General features: G+C 33.2%; 1 protein-coding gene across 4 annotated transcripts in view; it reads right to left on the bottom strand.

Annotated features, from left to right (window-relative positions):
• Positions 1-22090, bottom strand: part of LOC108340383 (acyl-coenzyme A oxidase 3, peroxisomal-like) — a 91821-nt gene that overhangs the window by 66080 nt on the left and 3651 nt on the right. For 3 of the 4 annotated variants that reach the window (XM_017577728.2, XM_052878444.1, XM_052878446.1), the window contains exons 7-9: positions 21887-22017; positions 21483-21618; positions 21286-21405 (exon numbers count right to left, since the gene is read on the bottom strand). In XM_017577728.2, coding sequence (XP_017433217.2) covers positions 21286-21405; positions 21483-21618; positions 21887-22017 — 387 coding nt within the window. Of the gene's footprint in view, positions 1-14818; positions 15210-21285; positions 21406-21482; positions 21619-21886; positions 22018-22090 lie in introns of those variants that run through there. The other variant, XM_052878443.1, reaches the window with a different exon arrangement.

Genomic DNA, 22090 nt, shown 5'->3' with positions numbered 1-22090 from the left:
AATTTTTATGGAATCTATTGATATAGATATTTGGGATGCTGTTGTATCTGGTCCTTTTGTTCCAATTAACAATATGCAGGAACCAAAGCCCCGTGACCAATGGACTGCTGAAGATAAGAGAAAATTTGGTAATGATGTAAAAGCTCGTAATATTATTTCATCTGCTTTAACTGTTGACGAATTTTACAGGATTTCTATTTGTAAAACTGCACAAGAAATGTGGGAAGTACTTAGAGTAACCCATGAAGGTACAGATGATGTAAAGAGAGCTAGAAAGAATACCTTAATCCAGGAATACGAGATGTTCAGAATGAAGCAAGGGGAAACAATAGTTGATGTTCAAAAACGCTTCACCAACATTGTTAATCATCTCATTGGACTGGGTAAGTCATTTGATACTGATGAACTTAACATTAAAATCTTGAAATCTTTAGACAGGTCTTGGCAACCAAAAGTGACTGCAATTTCTGAGTCACAAAATCTCAACACAATGACCATGGCTGCATTATTTGGAAAGTTGAGGGAACATGAACTAGATCTTGGAAGACTTGATGAAGAAGAAGCAAAAGCCAAAAACAACAAGAAGAGTTTGGCATTAAAGTCGGAGGTTGAAAGAAACAAAGGTAAATCAGAAGATGAAGACTCAGACGAAGAAGAAAATTTAAGTCTCATGATCAAAAGGTTAAACAGGTTCATAAAGTCTAAAGGTAAAGGAAGATTTAGATACGAAAAGAAAGATAATCAAGCATCTTCCTCAAATTACCGATGTTATGGCTGTGGAGAAAAGGGGCATCTAAAAGCAGACTGCCCAAATCAAAGGAAGGGTGAAGACAAGAAGGAGAAAAGATTCTTCAAGAAAAAGAAGGCCTACATTGCCTGGGAAGAAGACAATGAGACCATTTCAGATTCAAGCGACTCAGATGAAGAAGCAAACATCTGTTTGATGGCAGATGATGATAACGTCAGCCAAGTAAGTAGTTCACACTATTCTGATAATGATAGTCATATGGATGAAGATGAACTGCATGATACTTATGCTGCTTTATTAGTAGAATCTGAAAAATTAGATATAGCTCATAAGAAATTGAAAAAGGACTTCAAAAAGTTAAAATTGAATTTTGAAAATATTCTTGAAGAAAATGAAAATTTGAAAATTACTTCTGAAAACTTCTCTAAAATAAATGATAATTTGAAAACTGAATTTACAAATTTATCTGAAGAAAACAGAAGTTTGAAAAATAAATTTTTATATCAAGCGGAAGAAATTAGAAATTTAAAAAGTAAGGTTTTATATTATGAAAAAGAAAAATATGTTGCTAAAAATGAATGTGAATCTTGCATAAAATTCAAATATTTTTCTGAAAATACAACCACTGGAGAATGTAGTAAAACTAATGAAAATAAGGTTGTTAAAAATAAGTATGTTCCTAAAATTAAACATAATCATAGAACTCATAGAACTTGGGTACAAAAAGGAACAACTTATAGGAACACAAATGTTGCATCATGCTTTTATTGTATGAAAAAGGGTCATACATCTAACAAATGTAAAATTAAGCATTATGGTGTTCCAAGTGGTAGATATGCTTGGGTTGTAAAATGATTTTAATCTTCTTAAATCTAACCCAAAGGACCCATACAAAGTAGTTGGGTACCTAAATAGCTTGTTCTTTTTATGTTGTAGGAATTATCAAAACCAAGGAAGTATATGTGGTGTCTTGACAGTGGATGCTCAAAACACATGACCGGAGATAAAAAGAAATTTACAAGCTTCCGGAAAAAGGAACGAGGCTTTGTCACCTATGGTGATAACAACAAAGGAAAAATCCTTGGAATTGGAGATATTGGAAGTGAAGATACCTTGATGATCAAAGACGTGCTATATGTGGAAGGATTAAAGCATAACTTAATTAGCATTAGTCAATTATGCGATAAAGGATTCAAGGTAACCTTCGAACAAAATTCTTGCACTATTTATAAAAATGATTCTTCTGAAATTGCTTTGAAAGGAATTAGGCATAACAATATTTATTTGATTGATTTAGAAAATGCATCAAATAGGAATATTTCATGTTTAGTAGTAAAAGAAGAAAATCCATGGTTATGGCATAAAAGAGCTGCACATATTCATATGCAACAATTGAATAAACTCATTTATAAAGACTTAGTAATTGGTTTACCAAAACTAAAATATGTGAAAAATAAATTGTGTGATGCATGTCAAAAGGGAAAACAAGTGAAATCATCTTTCCATTCGAAAAATGTTGTTTCTAGTTTAAAACCCTTAGAACTTTTGCACATGGATTTATTTGGTCCCTCTAGGATAAAAAGTTTTGGAGGAAATTATTATGCTTTAGTTATTGTGGATGATTATTCAAGATATACTTGGACTTTCTTTCTTACTCTTAAAAGTGAAGCTTTCAAAGAATTTAAAAAGTTTGCAAATTTAGTTCAAAATGAAAAGGACTTGAAAATAAAGGCTATTAGAAGTGACCATGGAGGTGAATTTCAAAATGAATCTTTTGAAATTTTTTGTGAAGAATATGGCATTTCTCATAATTTTTCTGCACCTAGAACTCCTCAACAAAATGGAGTTGTAGAAAGAAAGAATAGATCCTTAGAGGAACTTGCTAGAACTATGTTAAATGAATATAGTGTTCCTAAACATTTTTGGGCTGATGCTGTGAGTACTGCATGTTATGTATTGAATAGAATGCTTATTAGGCCTATTTTGAAATGTACTCCTTATGAACTTTTTAAAGGTAGAAAACCAAATGTTTCACATTTAAGAATTTTTGGATGCAAATGTTTTGTCTTAAATAATGGAAAACAAAATTTAGGAAAATTTGATTCCAAATCCGATGAAGCTATTTTTCTAGGATATTCTCTAACTAGCAAAGCTTATAGAGTTTTTAATAGGAAAACACTTGAAATAGAAGAATCTGTGCATGTTGTCTTTGATGAAATTGTGGACCTTGAGGTAAAACCTCTTGAGTCAGATGAATCAGATGCAGGTGAAAATGAAGACTTGCAAAAGACAACCAATGAAGAGAAAATGAATAATCCTCAAGATGATGAAGATCTAAACAAAATATGGCAACAACCTAGAGGATTATCATTGGACAACATCATTGGCGACATATCAAAAGGGGTAAACACTAGAAGAAATTTAGTTAATTTTTGTATGAATGTAGCTTTTATGTCGCAGATTGAACCTAAGAACATTAAGGAAGCTCTTCAAGATGAACAATGGTGTATAGCAATGCAAGAAGAACTCAACCAGTTTGAAAGAAATCAAGTTTGGGAATTGATTCCTAGAGAAGATACTCATCAAGTAATTGGAACAAAATGGGTATTTAGAAACAAACTGGATGAAGATGGAAACATCACCAAGAATAAAGCTAGGCTTGTGGCTCAAGGATATAGTCAAGAAGAAGGTATAGATTATGATGAGACATATGCTCCAGTTGCCAGGTTAGAGGCAATACGCCTACTTCTTGCTTATGCATCTATAATGAAATTTAAATTATTTCAAATGGATGTTAAAAGTGCATTTCTAAATGGTTTTATAAAAGAAGATGTGTATGTTGAACAACCACCCGGTTTTGAAGATTTTAAATTTCCAAATCACATCTATAAATTAAAGAAAGCACTTTATGGTTTAAAACAAGCACCTAGATCTTGGTATGAAAGACTTAGCAATTTTCTTTTAGAAAATGACTTTAATAGAGGAAAAGTTGATTCCACTTTGTTTATTAAAAGAGTCGGAAAACATATTTTGATTATTCAAGTATATGTTGATGATATTATTTTTGGATCAACTCATAAATCTCTTTGTGAGGAATTTGCTAAGACTATGCAGGGTGAATTTGAAATGTCTATGATGGGAGAATTAACATTCTTCCTTGGTCTTCAAATTAAGCAAATGAAAGAAGGTACGTTCATTTCTCAAACTAAGTATTGTAGAGAAATTCTTAAGAAGTTTGAAATGGACAAAGCAAAGGAAGCATCTACTCCTATGGGAACCTCTTGCTATCTTGACAAAGATGAGTCAGGTAAAGAGGTAAATCAAACTAAATATAGATGTATGATAGGTTCTTTGTTATATCTCACTGCTAGTAGACCAGATATTATGCAAAGTGTTTGTGTGTGTGTCAGGTATCAATCTAGTCCTAGAGAATCTCACCTTACTGCAGTTAAAAGAATATTGAAATATCTTAAGGGAACTGCATCCTTTGGTTTATGGTATCCATCTGGAACGGAACCTAGTCTTGTAGGATTTTCAGATGCTGATTATGGAGGTTGTAAGATAGATAGAAAAAGCACTAGTGGAACATGTCATCTTCTAGGTAGTTCCTTAGTTTCTTGGCATTCTAAGAAACAAGCCTGTGTGTTACAACTATAGTCATGGTATAGATATATAAAGGCGCGAAAGACACAAATACACTTCAAGCCCATTTAAATTTAGAAAAAGCCCAAAACAGAGATATCAAACCGACTTCATTAAGTCCACACTCGACTTCTGTATGATAGAAGGTTTTCACAAAATAAAAACACACATACAGTAACATGTAATCGACTAAGTACTTAATCCAATCGATTAAAATTCGTCAAAATTGATTTTCACAAAAAACAATCTCAATCATTCATACATTCATCAAACAATCATTCAAACAAATGTCATCCATGATGTAGTGAGATAATAATCGTTACCACTTGTAGATACTCAAGAATTTTGATATCATCAAGTTAGTTCATCCATGAGTTCTGCACTGCTACAACATCATTTGCTTTCCTGCAAAACAACTTAGATTTTTGATGCAGGTACCCATTTGAATTTTGGTCCTTGTTTGTTAGTAGAAAGTCGTTCCTTGGGAATCAATCTATATAATCCCTTTGGAACACCAACATTTCTAAAATAGCAATTTCTTATTGTGTGACCAAGTGTATTGCAGTAAAAGCATGCATTAGAAGTAGGTTTACTCAGATCAATAAATTTCTTTGAGTTTATCCTATTACTTTTAGCCTTATAACCAATACCTTGTCTGTAGATAGCTCTTCCAGATGATCTCAACATAGCATCAAGATTTTCTTTACCTTGAGTGAATTTTGCCAATGTACTGGTTAAGTACTCAATTTTCTCAACATGTAGAGGACAGTTATCACACTCTTTCTCAACAACTTGTACTTCAGTCTTTACTGTCTTTGCAGATTTAAGAGCTTCTTTAAGATCTTTTTTAAGCTTTTCATTATCCTGCACAAGATTATCAATTATGTATTCATAATCTCTTCTCTCAGATGATAATCGATTCACTTTGTACTGAAGTCGCATGGCATCTACATGAATTTCCTGAAATGCATCCAATAGCATGTAGTACTTGACTTCTATTGGTTCATTTTTGAATTCACAATCACTATCATCGTCTGATTGTGCAGAGCCTGCTATGAAGCATATATTTGATTCCTCTTCAGCACTATTGTCATCATCACTTGAAGATTCTTCATCACTGTTTTCCCAAGCAATATAAGCTTTCCTCTATTTCCTGTTCTTGTCCTGAGGATACTTGGAGAATTCTTTCTACTTGTTCTTCAAGTCTGGACATTGAGGCTTGATATGACCATCCTTTCCACATTCATAGCATTGAACAGCGTTGCTTCTTGAACTCTTCTTTCCTCCTCTTGAGAAACCTGCATTGTTAGTAAGTTGACTTTTATTTTTCATAAACCGATTAAACTTTCTTAGCATCATATTCATCATTTCTTTTTCGGGTATATCTGCATCTGATTCAGTTTCAGGTTCATGAATCTTTGTAGCTTTCTTGGTTGTGGCTTTTAAAGCAATCAATTTCTTCTCTTCAATTTCTTCTTCCTCCTTTAGCCTTCCAAGCTCCAGTTCATGTTCTCTGAGTTTTCCAAACAATGTGGCCATGTTCATGTTGATAAAGTCTCTTGATTCAGAAATTGCAGTAACCTTGGGTTGCCAGCTTCTATTCAAATGTTTCAATATCTTGATATTGATCTCTTCTTTGTCAAACACTTTTTCTATAGCCATGAGGTGGTTAACTATATGCGTGAATCTTTTCTACACCTCGTAGATAGTCTTACCAGCCTTCATTCTGAATAATTCATACTCTTCTATCAGTGAATTATTTCAGGCTCATTTGACTTCTTTCATGCCTTCATGCGTGACCTCCAAAATGTCCCACATTTCCTTTGATCTCTTGCACTGTGAAATCTTGAAAAATTCATCCATGGTTAGTGCAGAAGCAATTACATTACATGCTTTTACATCATATTGTGCTCTACGATTTTCATCCTGAGTCTAGTCAGAAAAAATTTTCAAAACAGTTTTTCATTAATAACATGAGTTGGCTCAAATGGACCGTTCAATGTTGCATCCCAAATCCCTTTATCCACGGATTCAAGAAAGATTTTCATCCGGATTTTCCAAAAAGCTTAGTTTTCACCAGCAAATAGTCGTGGTCTATTTGTTGATCCACCTTCACCAAAGGTTCACTAGTACAAAAATCGCATACAACATCGAATATTTTGGGCTTTTAACGGCAAATTCACAAACGACGTCATATCAGGAGACATTAAATTGACGTCGAATTTTGTTAATATACGACGTTAATAACCAATTTTTGTTTTTTTAATTAATTGTGATCTTTTTTTACAACTCTACGATGCTTGTAAAGTAGAAAAATAACAAATTTCAATTTTTTGTATTTTATAAAGTAAGAACTATGAACGTAGTATCAACAACAAACAACAATAACAAACAACAAACAAGTTCAATCAAACAACAACAACAACAAAGAATTTCAACAAATAAGTTCTTCAAAATGAAAACGAAAACTAACCTTCAAAAGGTGGGTTCGTTGGAATAAAGTGTTGTCACCGGTGACAGAGAAAGCAGAATGCGCCTATGAAGAACAAAAGCACAAAAATAATCGGTCAACACAAACGAAAATCATACATAAAATGCATTTGTATCAAATGAAAGAAAGATTACATGTGATGGTCGTCAAACTTCGTTCGAGAAAAGTTTGAGAAGAGACTAGAGTCTCGCTCGCTAAGATAAAGTAAATGAATTTTCAATCTCCCGCTCAAATTTTTATTGAATTCACTAACCTTTTGACGTCTAATGCTGGGGAATTCGACGTGTTATATCATTTTATGTTGAATTACAATTCTAAACAACGTTTAATAATTGCATTTATTTACAAAAATGTCACCGGTCATTTTTAACATTGGCTATTCAGTGGTTGGATGTTAAAAATATAGTTGTTGTAACATTTAATTCAAGCATTAACAGAATTTCAAAACTGTAATAGACTTGGTCGAATGCAGGTTGCATGTAATCGACTATACAACACAGTTAAACAAAGTTTTGAAAACCTTTCTCTTCAAAATTCTCACAGCACACTTTGAAAAAGTCTGTGCACAGCCACGAGTTTTAATCGACTTCTTCATAATGAAGTCGACTTAAAACTATTGTTTTTCCACATATTACAAGTTCAACAAAAGTGCATGTGGTTTTCCTTTTCTCAAATATATGTCATGTATTCATAGATAAGATCTCATGTAAAACACAGTGATTTGCAAAAATGACAAAATCAACACAAACATGTTCTCAAATAATCATAAACATGAAAGTTATGAACATGTAACATATAAACAACACATAACAACACATGTTTTTAATAATATTGTCATCATCAAAAACCAGAAGCTTTTAGATTATAGGCTTAGCTAAACCAGTGCTCTCCCTATCAACAATCTCAACAGATTCAAATATCCTTCTAGATCCATAAATAGTCTCAGAATAATCAATACATATGCATATCTTCATTTCAAAACCTTCTATCGATTCAAAACGCCTAATAAAAACATAATTTCTTCATAAACCCTTAAACAAATTCAAAACCATCAAAACATAAGCATATTCTCATCTTAAACTGGTCACCGATTCAAAATATACAATAGAAACATAATTTCATTCTAAAACCGTAACAGAATCTAAAATCTCGTCCTAAAGCCATCAATAGATTCAGAATACAACATAAAGTCATAATATAACTCTAGAAACATAACCAAATTCAAAATCACTAACATATTCACGAAATAATAACACCTAAGAACCAAAAGACTCATGGTTAGCTCCCCTTACAAACATATGCCCAATTCCATCATTCACCGATTCAAAATCATCAAAACATAGGCATATCTTCATTCCTAAACTTTTCACCGATTCAAATATATAACAAAAAAAAATTTGTTTCAAAACCATAAACAAAATCAAAAGACTCAAGGTTAGCTCCCCTTAAAGTTTTCTCCGTAGCTTGCTTGACAAAAGCTTCGTGCAGAGGTTTCCCTGGCTCACAGCTCCTAACTCAGCTTGAAGACTTCACTACTTCCAAATCATGACACTCTGGTCTCAAGTTCACCTTTGAGCCTTCCCTAAGCCCCCTGAACGTTCTTATTTAGCCAAAACGCACTATTCCACTCGCCCAATCAGTGTTTTGACTCGCCAAGCGAGTCAAAAAGTCTTCAGACAGCTTTTTCTAATGTCGAGAGCTGTTTGGGAACTTTTTCACTCGCCCAGTGAGTTTTGCTTTTCACTCGCCCAGTGAGTTTTGCTACTCGCCTAGTGAGTGTCACTTGCCCAGCGAGATATTCTGCTCGCCTAGCAAGTGGAGAAAACTGTCGCAACTTTGACAGTTCGGTTAAACCCCTTCCCGAAGTGGGAATTACGCGTATGAGTACTTGAATCGAAGCTTTTCGAGTTGACTTTCTATTAGAAAAAGAATCAACTCAACATCTGATTTGTGCAAAAAGTTATAATTAAAATACTAAACCATGTCAAAGTTGACAGCATTCTATTTTACATTATAACTTGAATTTTTTACAACTTGATAATTTTCTTGAGTTTCTTAGTCTTCTAATGACCCAAGACTTACATTTACACTCTTAATTTCAAGGGTCTTACAGCAAGAGTCTTTTACTTGAGTTTTTCAGCCTAAAAAAGGGGTTTTAATAGGTGGATTTGAGAAACAGGGGTTGGTGTGAGAGAACAACTATTCTAGGACTGTCATGCAATAATTTGAGACTTGTTAAAGGTGTTTTATGATTGAAAAATGATGTGGAGAAAAGAGGTGGTCCATTGTTGAAGATTTGAAGTATTTTGAGTAAAAAAGGGATTTTGAGTAAAAAAGGGGTTTTGAGTAGTTAAAATTGAAGGTAAGAGGTGGAGACTATTTTGGACAGTTGGGAGTTGATTATGAGACCTATTATGACTTGTCTAGGCTATCAAAAGATCAAAATCTGGTGTAAAACTATTTATGGGCATGTTGGAGAGAGTTATTACGTGTTTTTGATCAAAAATGAGGTTTTATATGGTGAGATTTTGAAATAGCAAGTTTAGGAGTAAACTGAGATGTTGGAGTGAGTTATTTGGTGTATTATGACTTTTACATGATGTTGGTTTGCTGATATGGAAGTTAGGAAAGGTGGAATTGAGTTTGGGTAGCTTAGGTAAGTCATATTGGGTTTTGGATGGTCATTTTGAGTTAGAGGTATGTTTTCTAAGGTTTCTAAATTTTTGGAGGGTCTTAGAGGTCTTTAGAAGTTGGGGGTAAAGTGTCCAAAGTGAGAAAAATATGTCTTGTTCTTTCTGAAAGTGCCTAGGTGCCCAAATAGGGCGTTGAGCGCCCGTTTCCAATGGTCAAGGCATTGAGCGCTAGCCCCTAGGCACACTCGGGCACCACTACACCAGTTTCGGGGAGTTTTTAGGATTCTGGATATCAATTTTAGATGTTCTTTAGGTCGTTTTAGGGGTTTTTGACCCTTTTGAAGCTGTTGGTGAGGGTTTCAAAGTTATTTTCCTTGTCTAAGTGTGAGTATCAAGTTGCTATGAACAATATTGTGTTATTGTGTGATTTCTAATAATTTGTAATGTTTCTTGTTCTTTAATGTATGATAAGTGGTTTTATGGATTGGTATACTATGTAAAAGTGAAAGGAAATGTGTATAAATTGTGAAATGGATTCAATGTAAATGTGAAGTGATCTCAATAGTTTCAAAGATATGGAAATTGTTGATAGGGGAGCCATGTAGCTAAACCCATATCTCACATATGATATGATGACAACAGAAATGTATAATAGTTTCTTGCATAAGAATTTGGCTAAATTGTTGCTTGATTATATTTGTAATTATGCTTGAACTATCTGTGATGTGTATTCATTGATTACAAATGAATCTTTGATTAAAACACTTTGCACATTGCATATCTGTATGAATTAATCGATTACACAGTTTGCATAATGATAACGGTTGAAAATATTGTTATCTGTGATGTAATTTTGACACTAAATGCACTCTTTTCTGCTTAGAAACTTGCTTGGAATCATGTTTTTCTGTTAAGTTGTGTGAATAAGAGAGTTGAGGTTGAATTTGATGGTTTTATGACTAACTTCCCTTGTTTTAGCAGGAAATGAGATAATATGGAAAGCAGAGATGAAGTGCCAAGGAGATGGAGCTCAGAAAGGCCTGGAAAAGCACCAGAATTGAGGAATGCTCGAAGCTTGGGTGCCCTTTTCGGAGGCTTAAGCACAGAAGAGTGTCGCTCACTACCTGGTTGCCCCTTTTGGGACGCTTGAGCGCCAGAAGCACGAAGCTTGGGCGCCATTTTGGAGGCTTAAGCGTAGAAGAGTGTCGCTCACCGTCCGGGCACCCCTTTTTGGGCGCTTGAGCGTCAGAAGCACGAAGCTTGGGCGCCCCTCTTGGAGGCTTAAGCGTAGGGAACCATCACTCACCGCCTGGACGCCCTAAGTGGGGCGCTTGAGCACCATTGACACGAGTTTGGGCCTTTTTTATGTTCTGTTTTTTATCTATTTAAAGGATCCAAACGTCCTAGGTTTTGTATCTTTGGGTTGAGGAGCACAGCAACACACTATTTCACCCTCTAGAGGCGGATTTGGATGCATGAGCTTCCATCTTCTACTTTTAGGGTTTTTCTATCTCATTCTTCTCCATTTTTCATCTAGTTTCATCATGTCTATGGTGAACTAAACTCTATTTATTGTTGGGGGATGATGTAACCTTGTGAATTCTCATGTATTTGAATTGATTCTTAATAATATATGCTTTTTCATTAATTGTTACAGTAATTCATCTGTGATTATTACGTGCTTTGTTTAACTCATTCATAGCATGATGTATGAATTGCATGAGTGCCGGGAGGTTCCTTACAATTCAGGTTCTTGTTGAATTACTCCCAAGAGTAATATTTTTCAAGGATGAGGGTATGAGTCTTGGTCGTCTTAAAGCTCTTGATCTTCACATTTAATTACTAGGAATGCTATGAATTGCATGAACTAGTGATTAAGGACATGCTTATTTCACCGAGGGATCGGGTTTAAGTGATTTAGTGAGTGACGTTAACATTAATGCATGAAGAAGAATTCTTATATACATGAGAGTGAACTTGGTGAAATCTAACCCCAACAACATACTCATGTCATATTAAAAATAACATCTATTCATCATTGTGTTATTCTGCTATTGATCAAACTGCATTCATATTTAGTTTTTTGTCTTTGCATCTGAAACCAATGATCTCGTTTTCTTTAAGTCTTAATTAATCGAGTTATCACACGACTGTCTAGTGCCGAGAGTCCTTTGGGATACGATACTTGGTCTTACCATTTTATATTACTTGTGCAATTCGGTACACTTGTCAATTCATCAACACATAATCTGTTATAATTCATAAAATATCAGTACATGCTTAACAGTGGCAAAACAACAAGTTTTAACCGATTACATTATGGATATAATCGATTAAACTCGTAGTTATACCTGCACATGTTTACTTTGTGCATTGATGTATTTGAATGAAAAAGTTTTAAAAAATGCTTAAGTATGAAACTTAACCGATTACATTAATTTCTTAATCGGTTAAATTGTGTTTTAAATGAAAACCTTTTTCAAGAATAGCCATAACTGTCATAACGGTTATATTTTTAAATACTATGGCCTACATGCTCTTGTTAATCGATTACATGCTCTTGTTAATCTGTTAATTGCTGAGAAATGTAAATCTGTTAATGCAGAAGGAATTGCTTAACAAATTACATTATTTGAGTAATCGATTAAATTGCGTCATACATGAGAAAATCTATAAATAGACGCATTGTTTTTTGTATTCAACAACTTTATGATTCATATCTTTAATATCTAATTTGTTTGTTGAGATCTTAATTGTAGGAGCATCTTATTTCTCCAAGAATCAAGAATACTACATTTGGAAGAAATTCCCAAAGGTTCTTGAAGAATTGAAGTGTTGTCATAGGTTGATCATACTTGCACATTGAGGTGTACTTTCTGGAGATCATATTTGTTTGCAATCAATTGTGATTGTGTTCCCTGTTTTTATGGCCAGGAAGAGGACTTAAAGAAGTTCTAATGACTTAGAGTGGGGTATCTCTAAGGGTTGACAAAAAGGGGTTGTTCTTTCTGGATTTCTATATTGGATTTAGAGTTAGAGAGGAGAGTACATTGAGAGGGTTGTCTCTGTATGTCCTGCTAGTAAAGAACTCAGTCAATATAGTGGAATCCTTTCAATCTAAGGTTGATTGAAAGAGGATTGGATGTAGGTAGTGACCAAACTAGTATAAATTGCAGTGTGAATCTTTCTCTCCCTACACTTTATTGATTGCATTCCAAGAAATCTCAAAAAAAACAATTGAAAAGATTTTAAAAGAACATAATTTTTAAAGGGAAACCAATTGACCAACACCCTCCCCCCCCCCCCCAATCCCCTCTCCTCCTGTCTTGGTTGAGACACTTGGCTTACTTATTTCTACATAAACGAGTTCCAAGGAGGAACCTATGGTTGAATGGTTTCAAGTGTGTTAGAATGAATGCGGGTAGCTCAATCTTGGGGGTTTTCTTGACACTCTATTGGTCATACATTCTCACACAGAGAGGTTTAACATGTGGTGAAAGTAGCAAGAGGTCTTAGTCTAGGTGCTTCTAGTATGGCCTAAGACGCAATACAAACTAACCTTGTAATGTGTGGTAGGGTGAAACCCAATTGGCAAGGGTTTTGCAAAGCAGTAGTGGCCACCACAAGTGTGAAACCCACAATAGCTCGACATTCATTCTGAATCCGAATAGTCTAGTCTAGATCATTGCATGTTAAGATGTTTGGTTTGATTTATATTTTACACCTGATTCATGCATAAAATGTTTTAAGATTATGATGACTATATTTTACATCTAGCTTATCCTTGTTTTTGTCTTTGGTTGTCATTGTGTTTTCTCTTTTGCGATGATCACCTTAATGGTGTAAGCTTAGAAAGTGATGAGTGCATATTTATTCCCTCATTAAGCCTTTAATATCGGATTCTTAATTAGCTTTCGTACTTTAATGGAATATTTTAATTAGGATTTGTTATGATTGGGTTTATTTAGCATGACATACAAAAACATGTTAAAAATGGTTTTTCAATTGCATAAATGGTTTTTGGATATTTTGATGTGAGTTAGTGCAGCTGCAGCTAAGTTGAGCTCATTAAGGTGTGAAAATAAATTGGTTAAAGTTTCATGACACCTTAAAGATAAATGGAAGAATAGCACATAATCAAGACCACAAGAAGTCAATTCAAGCATAGCATGAAAAGGTGAAGAAACACGCAACAAAAATTGGATCTTGCGATTTTCTCTATTTTTTTTCTACCAAAAGGGCTTTGATAATTGATAAATGTTTATGATTAAAGATAATTTGGGAAAAACAAATCTTAAGATATTTTATTTGATATTATTAAATAATTACCTAACTATATCAATAAATATCAAAAAATAATATTTGTCAAATCTTTTTTAGTCTACCAAATATTTTTTTCATCTAGATAAGTTGATAAGTTGATAGATGGATCTATAGGAATAGATCTATTGTCCTCTTGTAGAATTGTTTTCATCTATTATTATATATATAACGTAATATTCTACTAGTTTTAAATATATATAAATAAATAAATAAATATGTATACAAATAGATAAATATATATGCATATATATATATATATATATATATATATATATATAACTTTTTATTTTGTAGATTTTATTAGTCGGTTTCCTTATGTAGGTTTCGTTGGCAGTCAAATGTCCTTTTATGAAATGACTACGTTTTAGTGTGATTTTAGTCATTAAATTTCTTGTGTTACATCACAGTTTAAACCATATTATTAGAGTCGCGATTGAGTTTTAGCTTAAAGAAAAATCTTCAACATCTCTTATTATTAATATTTTTTTTAACTTTTACAGTTTTGTTATCCCAAGAATAGTATTTAAAAAGTAAATAAAAAATCATAAAACCCATTTCCCAATCACAATTACTTTTTTTTAATTCTTAATCACTATTTACCTCCTTTTTATTAGTTATGCATGTTAGTTGAAGAAAGATTTCCAAAATAATTATTCCACTTTTTTCTTAATAATTTCTATTTATCTCAAGCATATCTTTTCTACTTCTGTTTTCCTTCAGTCTTTATTCCTCCTATTTCTTTATTTTCTGTTTCACTCCTCTTCAAAGCAAAATAATGTTTGTTTGCACAATCTGTGTTGGTTAGTTAGCCTGTGTAAACATATAAAAACAAAGTCATGTGTGTAAACATAAATACAGACCACATCAACAGTGACATAAACTAACTTTAACTCAACGCATCTCAATTTCTGATTCAATAAAATATAAAGATGTAATTGAGGTACATTTATCAGATTCAAATACCTTAAGAGCAATTTACTAAATGGTACAGAAATAATTGATGAAACTCAATCCGAATGATCTGGCCTTGGTTTCCCTCGTATACCAACATTTTATTTTGTTCTTTAACTTTTTATTCACCCCATAACATGCAACAAAGATACTATTGAAATGCAGAAATTTGCATAAGCTTTTGAGAAGACCAAGAATTTGAATCAACCCAGTTATATGCAATAGGGCTCAAGAAAGCATCAGGAATACCAAAGGAACTGACCAAGGCAAGTGCATGTGGTCGAAGTTCAGCACATAGCTTTGCCACCTCTTTCCTCGCTGCAGATGCAATTCTCTGTTGACAAGTATCCATATCGAAGAAAGGTAGCATCTTCATCACACTTATTACAGCATACAACGATCTCAATAGACCCAACACATCCTACAGCGAAGGCAAATAAAAGTAAAGAGATCATTTTTACCCTACAAATAATTGCACAAGAGCAGGACGAAAATCCTAACATAGTCTCGACAACACACCCTTTAGAATATACTCTGTTTAATACTAAAGTTTGAGTTGTATTTGTACAAAATTTTAACAACGGGTTAAATATATTTTTTATTCATTTACATTTAGTGAAAATTAAAATTAGTCTCTCATTGAAGCATAAATATGTCAAACGATATAAACAAATCAAATGTTATCCTGAAATACTTTTGAAACGTTAAATAAATCTGACAAAATTTTATTAAAAAAATTAAATCCACTTATTAAATTAGACTAAAGTTTAAAAAAAAAAGACTAATTTTTATTTTTATTTAAATTAAAAAAATATATTTAACCTTTCTAAAAAGAATTATAAATAAATTTATCTCATAAACTAAATTTCACTTAAGTATTAGTTCAAATCAACTTCATGAAGAAGTTACCGTACATTAATTCCTAAAAAAAACTAATTTTAACTTGTAAATAAATAATTTTAATTTGCTACAAAATAAGTTATGTATTTTTTCAATGAATTTTTATAGAAAAACTTATAATAAAGTCTTGTTAAATATCAGAAAATTGTGTGGATCCCACTTCTTAACAAGTCCAACTAGTGATTTTGTAATTTCTAGCAAAACTTAACCAATAGTGAAAAGCATGGTGTTTGGAACCGGACCGATTTGACGAGGAACTAATTTCTTATCTGGTTTGATTGTAGGGCAAAACAAGTAATTAATACATACAAGCAATAATATTTTATAGCAAGAATATTCAGCAATACGTGGTGCAGTGCGTTTATGGTGTAGTGTCCTTGTCGTGGTTCCTCTCCAGGTACGTAGTCATAATCCTTCCTATAATTCTAAACCCTAAACCCTTCCCATACTTCCAATAATCCTTTGAATATCCAAGCCTATAATCCTTGCATGAGCCGCAAAACGTAGTAAAATAAAAACGAAACGTAAAAGGAACACTGCCTCTGGACGGATGACATCCTTCAACGGATGTCAACATCCGTTTAAGGCGAAACGGATGTCGACATCCGTTTTGCCTTAAACGGATGTTGACATCCGTTGAAGGATGTCATTCGTCCAGAGGCAGTGTTCCTTTTACGTTTCGTTTTTATTTTATTTGTTTATTTTATTTACAGTAATTTATATTTAAATTTATAATTTTAAATGTTATATATGGTAAGAAGAAAGAAATGGAGAAATAGAAGTGAAAGGTTGATGAGGCTTGAAGAGAAAATGATAAACGGAAATGGAGAAATGGAGAAGAAGCTTGACGGAAGAGAGAAAGGTAAACGGAAATGGAAGAGAGGAAGAGGTGTAGAGGGAAGTAAATCAGAAGTTTTAAATAAATTAAAATATTAAAATAATAAAAATAAAAAATTTTAACTTTTGAGGATATAATTGTCATTTTAGAAGGATATAATTGGCATTTTAGAAAATTGGGGAGGTGGAGGAAGAGACGTGTGGGGGTGGAGGGAGCAACTCCCAACAACCCAAAGTCAAATGCCTTTTGAGGAAGGCCCATCTAGTATCTAACTAGGGATGGCAAAAAAATCTGCGTCCGCAGATATTCACGAATAAAACCCGCGACAAATAGTTACTATCCACGAATATTTATTATCCGCGGGTAACGGGTAGCAGATATTTTAATACCCGCTTCTAAACGGATCAGATACGGGTATTATACTATCCAACCCGCAGATACACTTTACCCGAAAAAATAATAAAAATTTAATTAATATTTTTTTAAATTATTTTTTTTAAAATTAATTTTTTTATTACTCTTAAAAAAGGGAAATTTTGATAACAATGACTTAGGATTCCTTTCAATTACCTTTTTTTTAAAAGAAAAAAAAAAGGATTACATTACTTTTGACATAAAACCCTAATAGAGATATAAACATATACATAGAATCCCATTAGAAAATTCTCTCTTAACGGAGGACTCTTTTCTTCTTCCTTCTGGTTCAGCTCGCGCAGGGAGTAGGCTTCATTCCCTCTTCCTCTCTCTCTTGGTTCTGATTGGGGTTTTGTCCCGATTTGGGATTTGAAATTAGGGTTTTATTTGTTCTCTGATTTTCGGGGTTTCTTTTGTACGTTTTGATTCGTGTTTTGAGAGTTCGTTTCTTGATTTCTTCCCTGTTGATTGGTAATGCGATTTTTGGGTTATGATTCGAATGAGTGTTTTGAGCTTTTTTGGATTTTAGATCATTGATGCAAATTGGATTTTTTAAGACCTTGGTTGTTATCGCGGTTTTGAGATTTGTGTGATTGCGTTCGTTTTCAAAATTTGGGTTTAGGGTTCCTGTTTGCGTTCTGTAAGACCCTAGAACCTCAAGAATTTACCAAGTTGTAAAAAGTTCAAGTTATAATGTAAAATGGAATGCTGTCAGGTTTGACATGGTTTACTATTTTAATTATAACTTTTTGTAGAAAATATCAATTGAGTTGATTCTTGTTTTATTGGAAACTAGACTCAAATATCTTTAATTGGACACATAAATATAAATTTTTGGACTACCGGGCTAACTGCAGTAAAATTATTAAAACTCGGAAACGTTAATCACGCTCAGGTATGTTCAGTTTTGACCTATGATGACTGTTTTGCTGATTACTCTCTCTACCGAACTTCAATTGAGTTGATTCTTGTTTCATTGGAAACTAGACTCAAAGAGCTTCAATTTGACTACTCATACGCATATTTTGGACTTCGGGAAGGGGTCTAATTAAGCTGGGGAAAACGTGACAGTGTTGCTGTCCAGGGGCTAGCGTCCAACCTTAATTTTAGGTACATTTTTACAAGTTGCGATTTTTTTGGAGTGGGTAGGTTGTGTTCTGAACTAGGAGAACATTTTGGAACCTTTGGAGACTTTCCTACCATGTTTTAGGGCTGAAAAAAAATGGTTTAGGATGGTTCATTGGTTGTTTATTATTGCTAAGTACCAAGTGCATAGGTCCTTTGTTGTCTAAGGCATCTTCTTTTAATTCCAAATCAGATTTGGAGTTTTGGGAGAGAGTAGAGAGGTCCTTGGTGGGAGGTGAACGAAAATCCTAAGTATTCTAAGTGTGGAGACTGACTTGGTCTAGCAAGGAGGAGAGGAATTGCTCTCTTTGAAGAAGAGAGATTTAAGTTAGAATTTTCTTTGAAATTGAAAGTGAAAACAAGCAAAGGTGGTGGTCTAGAGGTATCAAGAGTGAAGAATTTCTTGCAAGGAGAAGAGGTAGGGGAGCTAATCCTTTCTTGATTATGATCATGAATATGAGTATGAATGTGTTAAAATTTGGTAATGGTAGTTATATATTGACTTGTGTAAAATTTGGTTTTCATGATTATAATTTCTTATTTTCGAGTTACTGTGGTGAAAAATTTCTATTAATGGTTTTCACCGTTGGATTTAGCTAAACTTTTAGTATGTGAATCCTAAGACCTATTACTAAACTTTGACCGTTCGGATTTGAAAATAGAAGTTTGTACTTGGAGAAATAAATATTGCAAGTTTGAGTAAATTAGTTACCCTGTAGTTCTGTTACTAAGTTGTCTCGGTAACAATATAGATTTTGACCTATTTAACCGTTAGATCAATCTCAAAATTTGATATATGATTCTTAGGACATATTAATACAATTTGACCGATCGGATTTGTAATTGAAGTTCTATGTTTAGAGAAAGAAATTTCAAAAGTGTGAAACAATCGGATGAACACTGTATTGTTGTTCTTAAGCTATCATGGTACAAATTTCATATATATTTCATCTACCGTTAGATTGAGCCCAGACTTTAGTATGTAGTTCATAAGACATATTAAGTGATCTTGACCGTTCAGATTTGGAACTAGATGTCTGTGCTTAGAGGAATTCATTCCGCATTTTGAGTTTAACCGAGAACCACTTAAGTTTCTGTCTTTGAGTTACCTCGGTAAAATCTCCATATCTACTTAGATAACCGTTAGATTAATCTGAACTTTTAGTATGTTGTTCCTAAGAGATAGTGGCATACTTCGACCGTTCGGATTTTAGATCGGAATTACAGATTTAGAGATATTAATTTCGTATCTTCTCAGGGATCTTAATATTGCTTAATTTATGTTTTTGGATCATTTATACATAAATTATGATTTCCGCCTCATTAACTGTTGGATTGGACTGAAAATTTTACCATATGAGTTAAACATGTTGTTTATTAGTTTGATTGGTTCAGATCTGTAATTAATGATATGAGTGAAGAGTAATATTTTCACGAAATAGTAAATTTATTTGTATTGGGTAAAAACTTGGATAATTATATTCTTAAATTATATGTGTAGTTGTATTTTGGAGATTGGAGGATGAGTAATATAATATATTCTATATTAGAAAATTAAATTATATTGAATATTCTGAGTTGTAATAATTATTTGAGTTAAATCATGAATTGTAAATAAGTTGATGGTAAATTTGGATGGGTGGTATAGGCATTATTGTCATAATTGTAAATCTGAATTTTTATTTATTTTCCTACGACTTTGGTAAGTCGGGAGAGGAGAGGTTTGAAGTCGGACACTACTTTGGTAAGTAGGTGGGAAAATGAGAGGTGAACTTGACATAAAACGCACTGCTTTGGTAAGTAGGCGGAGTGTTCCACGCTATGCTACTTTGGTAAGTAGATAATATTACATTATTGTGCTACTTTGGTAAGTAGACAATATCACCTTGTTATACTACTTTGGTAAGTAGATCACCTCGTTAGATTACTTTGGTAAGTAGTCAGTATCACATGGTTATACTACTTTGGTAAGTAGATCACCTCGTTAGATTACTTTGGTAAGTAATCAGTATATCATGGTTATACTACTTTGTAAGTAGACAGAAGGATTGTTGACTGTTGTGCTTTGGCAAGTAGGCAGATTAATAATATGTTGTATTAACTCTAGTGAATCGACTGATGATTTTTGACTGGAGAAATATTATAAAGTATCAGTGTAATAGTTGGTTTTTGAGTATGTTTGAGCTGCATGTATTTGATTGATTGCCACACTTGAGATATTAGTAAGATTGTGGATAATGTATATTTCTTGATTTGGTTAGCTCACCCTACTGTTTGTGTTTGTGTATGTGAATGCAATGATCGTATAATGTGTGGTATTATACGGGAGCAGAAACTATTTCAGATGAATTAGCAGATGGTTCTGGACTTGCTTAGAAGATGAGAGATCTGTGGGAAAAAGGAGACATGGGGAATTTCTAAAATAAATCTATGTTTGAATTTCCGAACTGTGTGAAATTTTAAATTTCAGAAGTTTATGAACTGTGTGGAATTTTATTTTCAGAAGACTTGTGTTGTAATAAAGAACGTAATATTTTATGGGTGTTGAAATTTGTTAAAGAAAAAAATTACATATGTATTGTGTGGAAAATAAATTGTAACGCCTAAATCGGGGTGTTACACGTTCTCTTGGAAATTCTTTATCTCTCTGTTTCAGAAATTGGTAGGTATTTGTGAGTTAATCTTGTGACTAAATTGAGACTTCAGTTACTTACATGGTGTTTCTTCCTCGTATCTTTTTTTTCAAAAGTTGTTCAGTATTTGTTTTCTTTAACTTGTTTAAAAATTACCTTATGTCTTTTTAATATGTAGCAAATATATTAAATTGTTCTCTTTAACTTGTAATTTAATTTAAACCTTATTTAAAAATTCACAAAATATATATTTAAAATATTTATGGGTTGAAAACGGGTATCCGCGGGTTGAAAAAAATTCATAGATTTTTTTTATGCAGATATCCAGCGAGTAGCAAGTCGGGTTGCGAGTACAGTTTTTGCATGCGGGTCGGGTTGCGGGTAGGCACTATTCATGTCTGACCCGACCCGTTGTCATCCCTAATCCTAAGTTGGATTTTGTATAACTATTCCATAATAATTATTATTACACTGCTTAAAAGTCAAATGAAAATAAACAAACACAACTTATTAGGATCCAATTAATGTTTTGCACAATGAAACCAGCTCATCATATTTCCTGGGTATTTAACAGATACTCATTTTACCTGCTGCATCAGAACATTGTTGTCCCCCTCAAATGTTGATTGCGCATCAAATTCACCCATGAAAAGACCAACACGATTTTCAGATTTAACTCCTTGGCCTCCGCAGGCTTCACGACATTCCTAGTTCAAGCATTAATAGAACCTTAGAGAGGGCAACAGCTTACAATACTACCTATCAAACCCCAGGAAAAACTTACCCGAAGAGTACGCATATTATTCCAAGTAAAAGTAGCCTTGTATGCACTAGAGATAATATGAATTGCTTTGTTTGACTTCGGTGTTCTTTTAACATACATCATTTTGAGGTCATTTGCAGAAAAACTCATTGCATATCTGAACCAAAAAAGTAAAGAAATGAACATATAAAGGTATTGTCTTGGTCTTTTTATATTCACTAATTGGTTAAACTAGGGTATCCATATTTTTAAAGATTCTTTGTCTTTACAATTTTGGTGAGAAAAACAAAAGGCATATATCTTTCATTGAGGAATATATTCAAAATGGCATACCTAAGCTTTAGTTTCCCATAAAGAATTGAATCATTTTTATTTTTGAGGTCTAATCAAATAAATATCAAAATGCATGTAATTAGAGAACTTACACCTTTGCAAGTAAAGGTAACAGACGCCGTTGATGACTAGGGTAATCAAGAAGTAAAACTTCAGGCCCATTTGGTGTAATGGAGAATGCCCTCCTTGTCAGTGCATATCTTACAGCAATGGCCAAGCTAATCTAAGGACAAATAAATGGCACGACAATAAGATATGAAATTTTGGAATGAGTTAGTTAAATACAAAGAAAATAA

This window comes from Vigna angularis, chromosome 5 (assembly GCF_016808095.1).
Source record: "Vigna angularis cultivar LongXiaoDou No.4 chromosome 5, ASM1680809v1, whole genome shotgun sequence".
NCBI lineage: Eukaryota > Viridiplantae > Streptophyta > Magnoliopsida > Fabales > Fabaceae > Vigna > Vigna angularis.
The sequence above is the reverse complement of the archived record's forward strand: the minus strand, read 5'-3'. Positions and strand labels throughout refer to the sequence as shown.